Raw genomic sequence first — 6,000 nt, 5'->3', positions numbered from 1 at the left:
TAGGTGTGTATATATAATTAATACTAATTTTAAATTTTCTTAAGTATTAACTAATTCAACACCATGATTTAAAATTTAAAATTGGTTAATTTATAATTAAATGCATATATTTAAAAAGAATTTATTTATTTGTATTATTTTTAAAATTTTTAATTTTATTTATTATAATAAAAAATTAATTAAAATAATAAAAAATGCGTATCCCGACTGCTAGTTGTCAGGGAACACAGTTGGGGAATGCTGGGTTCTATGGCCGCGGCCATGTATTTTTGTCTGTGTATATATATATATAGGTGTGTGTGAGTGTGTATATATATATATATCTGTGTGTGTATTTGGCGAAGAGAGAGAGAAAATGTGTGGATTGACGGTCGACATCACGACCATCACAGAGAGAGAGTGTGTGGTCTAATCGTCATTGTCAACCCAATAATGACATTTATATATATATATATATATGTATATAGTGGGAGAGAGAGAGATATGAGGCGCCGGCCAGCTGAGAGGGTGGGTATTGGGATGTGGGGGTAAAATAAATATTTTAAAATTATTGAAAATTTCGGTGGTTGTGTGGGTTGTAAAGAGTAATTTTGTGTGCTCATTTCTCCTCTGAAATAGAGAATTAGAGAGAGCAACTAGAGAGAGATGGAGATGCATGAGGCAACGACGGCGGCAGCGGGAGCTGTGAGCGGGGAAGCCATGGAAGGCATATCGGAGAGACTGTCAAAGCTCGAAAACCTCTACTTCCCTCGCGCCGTTCAAGCCTCCGCCTCCACTCCTTCCCTGCGTAAATCCCTCCTCCTCGACCTCCTCTCCCGCGACGTCCCTCTCTTCCTCGAACGCTACGGCCCGCAATTGACCACCGACGAGCTCGAACAATTCCACGCTTTGAAAGAAGACGATTACGAAATCAACTGGCATTTGAGTCATCTCCGGAGCTTAATCAGCCCGACGATGGAGGATGTCAAGAGTAGGTCTGTCAAAATCAAGAACCGGAGACGGGCCTACATGGACAAGTTGATGAAAGAGGGGCAGTACTTCTCGGAGGACGCGATGAGGGAGAGAGAGCCTTACTTGCACCACGAGTATGTTGGCAAGTTTCAGGATCCTAGCGAGAGGAGCATGGCCCGGCCCGGCGAGCGTTGGTCGGAGACGCTGATGCGGCGGTCGGAGGAGGCCTTTTTGGTGGAGAAGATCAGGGGGGAGCAACAGAGGTTGGGCGTGGCTCGTAGTGATTGGGTTGGGAATGACAGAGAGCAGCCAGAAGAAGCAGAGGAGGAGGAGGAGGAGGAGGAGGAGGAGGAGGAGGAAGAAGAAGAGGAGGAGGAGGAGGAGGAAGTAGAAGGAGAACAAAATGAAGACACTGTAGCAGCCCATGGGACCTTGCATCCTTCTGAGGTAATTAACTTCTTTGTGCTAACTATGAATCTATGACCCTTTTATTGGTTCATTGGTATGGTTTTGATGTTGCCTGCCTGCCTTCTTGTCAGATTCTTGATCTGACAAGTGAATTCTCACTCGATTGAGTAGGGCGAGAGAAAGAGAGAAGGAAGGATTGAGAGAATTAGAGACAAAGAGAGAATGAGAATTGAGAGGGAAAAGAGTTTGAGAGGAAAATTAATTTTCAGATTTCATTCAACATGTGGGAGTAGGCAGGGATCAGCTGTTTTTATACTGATCAGTGGCATAAATGGCCGCCAAAACGGTTATCCCACCCACTTGCTTAACAACTTGCCCAATAGCATGCTAGAACATTCTTCTAGCTATGCCTATTCGATGCTTTTATTTACGCAAGGCCTCAACCTACTAAATCCAGATCTACTACCTACTAGATGTGTCTAATATTCAACTAATATTCCAACTAACATAACAATCCCCTCCCTTAAGGCATTTCTTGTCCTCAAAAAATTTGTAAGAGGTTGGCAGGGACTCCCAAGTGTTGTTGTCCTCATGGAGTGATGACCATTTGACTAGGACCTGAATGAGGGGGCTCCATTCCTGCGGATTACCCTTTTGCAGGGCCGGACCTTTCATGAGGCCCATGAGGCAACTGCCTCAGGGCCCATGAAAATTTGGTTATTTGGGGGCCCATAAATTGAAAACTCCCCTTTTGGTAAGGGCCCAGCCGCCCAGCCCAGTTGCCCACGAACCACAGTCTACCCCCTCCCCTTGCAAAGCTTCATGTTCGCTGTACCTTTCTCCCATTCTCGCTTTGGCTGCTCTCTCGCGCTCTGTTACTCCCTCTCCATTGCTCTCGTCCTCGCGCCTTGCCTTTGCAATCGGTGGCTCGCCCTCGCTCTCGCCTCTCTCTGCCTCTCTTTCCTTTCCCCGCTCCTTCGAATCGTCGCCCTTCGCCCTCGCCGAGCTCGCCCTCTCGCACTTGCCCTCGCTTTCTCGCCTATTGCTGCTCGATCGGCAGTTGCTCGTCCTCATGGCCGATCACTGGTGGCTCGTTGCCTCACTCAGACGCTCCCCGCCGTTCCAGCCTCCAGATTCAATCTCTTCTCTCCGCTCGCGTTGCCTTGGATCGGATAATCAAATTCAATCTTTGAAGCAGATCTGCTTCTCCAAAATCTAGATCTGCTTACTGCTTAGCTAGTTAGCTTCAACGAATCAACTTTGAGCGATTACGGTTAGTTTCTCCTTCATGAATCATTTCGTTTTTCATTTATGATGTATTGGGAGATTTGGATTATTGGATAGCTATGTCTATTTTATTGATGTTGGCAGAATACCTGATTATGTAAACTTGATTTGATATTTTTGCCTCAAAAAATGTAAGGAGAGTAGTTTTTAATTATTAATTTAGAAAGTTTTTAATTTTATTCGTTGATATGGGGGCCCATTTTTAGATTTCGCCTCAGGGCCCCCAAATCTCAGGTACGGCACTGCCCTTTTGTCTAGGATGGTTGAGGGCACGACATTTTGCTTTTCCTTTCTGGCTATGGGGGGTAGTATTGGGCTCGATCTCTGTGTACCAATGGCTTTTTTAAGGAGACAGACGTGGAAAACTGGATGCATCTGTGTTTCGTCCGGTAGATGTAACTTGTAGGCCACTACCCCTATTTTCTCTATTATGGGAAATGGCCCATAATACTTAGGACTTAGTTTGTTGATTGGCTAATGAGACAAGGCCTTGAGATGCTACTGGCCAAGTTTAAGGTAGACTTCCTCCCCTACTGAAAATACCTGTTCGCTCCTTTTTCTGTCGACCATCTGCTTCATTTAGTTTTGTGCTTTAGCCAATTCCGCCTTCACTAATCTCATGGCCTCCTATCTTTGTTGCAAATAAGTGTCCACAGCTTGTACGGTAGAGTGTCTGGCCAGGGCTAGGAGGAGCCTTGGTTTCTAGCCATAGAGGGCCTCAAATGGTGTCATCTAGATGGAGCTGTGGAAAGTTGAGTTGTACCACCATTGAGCAACTACCAACCATTTGTGCCATCCTTTAGGTTGTAGGAAACTGAAACATCTCAAGTATAGCTCCAAGGACTGATTCACCCTTTCTGTTTGGCCATCAGTTTCAGGGTGATATGCTGTAGACATCAACAACTTCGTGCTTAGCAATCTCATCAGCTTCTTCCAGAATAAGCTAGTAAATATTCGGTCCCTATCAGAAACTATAGACCGTGGGATGCCATGTAGCTTCACCACACTATCCATGAATATCCTTGCTACTTCTTACGCAGTGAACGGGTGGGATAAGCCAACGAAATGGCTGAATTTAGAGAACCTATCCACCATTACCATAATGCAATCCTTCCTTTCTGATCGTGGAAGGCCTTCTACAAAATCTATAGTGATGTTAATCCATGCTTGGTCTGGTAGTGGTAGGGGTTGTAGAAGACCCGGATGAGCTATTGTCTCATGTTTACACCTTCTTCACACATCACACCTCATCACATAATCCCAAACATATTTCTTTAGTTGAGGCTAAAAGAATACCTGCTGAACCCGCCTGTAAGTGTTTTGAATGCCAGAATGCCCTCCAATGGGAGACTCATGGAGTGCATGTAAGATCTTGCCCTTCAACTCTTCACTGTCCCCAATGATTAGTCTCCCCTTATACCAAATTGCTCCATTGTTTAGTGAGTAATCAGGTTTGCTTTGGCATCCACACTCAGCTGTTCCAATAATCCCCTTGCCCATTCTCCTTGTTGATAGCTGTTGGTCACTTCTTATAGCCAATCTGGGACTATTGCTGAAATGGCTTCACAAACTCCCCCTTCCTGGCAGTGAGACAAAGCATCTGTTGCTATATTTTCTTTTCCTTTTCTGAATTGGATTACATAATCCAATCCCATAAGCTTGGCCACGCCTTTCTTCTATAATTGAGTGTGCAACCTTTGTTGCAGTAAGAATTTGAGATAGTGTTGCCACTTTTCTACTGCCATCAATTCCTTCTCATAAATGCTGAGATCTTGGTATCTAGGAGCCAAAGAGATTGACTTAAGAAGGCCAATGGCCTGCCATCCTGGGAGAGAACTACCCCTATTCCTTGGTTGCTTGCATCAGTTTCTAATACAAATGGCTTGCTGAAATCATGTAGGCCTAGCATTGAAACTTCACTTAGGGCTTTCTTTAGCTTCTCAAACGCTTCCTTTGCGTGGGGGTTCCATTTAAAATTGTCCTTCTTTAGCGTTTCAGTTAATGGTTTGCTAATTGTTCCATAGTTTCTTACAAACCTTTGGTAATACCCTCTAAGCCCTTGGAACCCTCTCAAGGTCCTGATGTTGGGGGGTTTAGGCCGTGCCACTACTATCTCAATCTTCTTTGGATCTGTTCCTACTCCTCCCCCCAATATAATGTGCTCCAAGTACTCCACCTGCTTTTGTGCGAAAGCACACTTTAACCTCTTGATATACAATTGATTGAACCTCAAGATCTCGAATGTGGCCTTAAGGTGGTCTAAGTGTTTGTCAAAAGAGGAGTTGTAAATCAAGATGTCATCAAAGAAAACCAACACAAACTTTCTGAGGTAAGGCTCAAAGATTTGGTTCATGAGGGCTTGGAAGTTGGAACGTGGCTGGTACATTGATTAGGCCGAAGGGCATGGCATTGAATTCAAAGTGGCCATGATGCGTTTTGAAGGCTGTATTGGGAATGTCGTTAGGATCCATCCTAATTTGATGGTATCCCGACCTTAGGTCCAATTTAGAGAAAACAGAAGCATGTTTAAGTTCATCCAAAAGGTCCTCAATAATAGGGATGGAAAATTTATCTTTAATGGTAATGGCGTTGAGTTGTCTGTAATCGATACAAAATCGCCACGTATCATCTTTTTTTTAAACCAATAGAATAGGAGAAGCAAATGGGCTACGGCTGGGTTGGATTATAGATTGGGTTAGCATGTCCTTGACAAGCTTCTCGATTTCAAATTTGAGTTTTAGGGGATATCGGTAGGATCTAATGTTCACTGGTTTGGCATTAGGTACAAGGGGTATGGTGTGGTCCAAGGATCTTTGAGGGGGAAGGGTTTTAGGCTTGACAAATAGATCTTGGTATTCAATTAAAAGTATATCAAGGAGAGCCAATTCGTGTACCTGCCAATGGGCTGTGAGTGAGGAGTCTTCTTGTTGAGATGTTCCTTCCGTCCCTAATTCCAACTGCTCAGTAGCCTCAATTGAAAATAATCGAGCTACTTGTGATATCTTCTTCTTGAACTGTCGTTGCAACTTCTTTCCTCTAATCATCTTACATGCTCCTTGTTGGGAAAATAATCTCGCACAAAGCCAAAACACTTTCTGTTAGTAGCGAACAAATCAAATCACAAGTGATAGCAACAAACACAAGAACAGAAAGTTAAACTTCCCTTTTAAAATACCAATGAAGGTTACAGCTTATTCAAGGCTCAGATCTGTATATCATCACCTACAGCGAACCAACGAGAAGCTCTCCCAAACCGAAGTCCAATCGGCCCAGCTCGGTACCAGCACACAGCAAGAAGATCACACAGAAATGGTTCACACAGAGACCCAACGAGTTCAACTAGGTTTCTCTTCT

The 6,000-nt window shown here is 44.0% G+C and overlaps 1 protein-coding gene across 16 annotated transcripts in view; it reads left to right on the top strand.

Moving 5' to 3' along the window:
- The first annotated feature begins 575 nt into the window (after nt 1-575).
- Nucleotides 576-6,000, top strand: part of LOC127812919 (uncharacterized) — a 33,630-nt gene continuing 28,205 nt past the window's right edge. For 8 of the 16 annotated variants that reach the window (XR_008026019.1, XR_008026020.1, XR_008026018.1 and 5 more), the window contains exon 1: nt 580-1,398. Coding sequence is in view for 11 of the 16 variants with exons in the window: in XM_052353497.1 (XP_052209457.1) it covers nt 646-1,398 (753 nt within the window). In the remaining 5 variants the exon portion in view is untranslated. Of the gene's footprint in view, nt 1,399-6,000 lie in introns of all 16 variants that reach the window. The other 8 variants (XM_052353496.1, XM_052353501.1, XM_052353502.1 and 5 more) reach the window with 4 other exon arrangements.

Source organism: Diospyros lotus, chromosome 11, assembly GCF_014633365.1.
Source record: "Diospyros lotus cultivar Yz01 chromosome 11, ASM1463336v1, whole genome shotgun sequence".
NCBI classification, from domain to species: domain Eukaryota; kingdom Viridiplantae; phylum Streptophyta; class Magnoliopsida; order Ericales; family Ebenaceae; genus Diospyros; species Diospyros lotus.
This window is presented reverse-complemented; position numbering and strand designations above follow the sequence as displayed.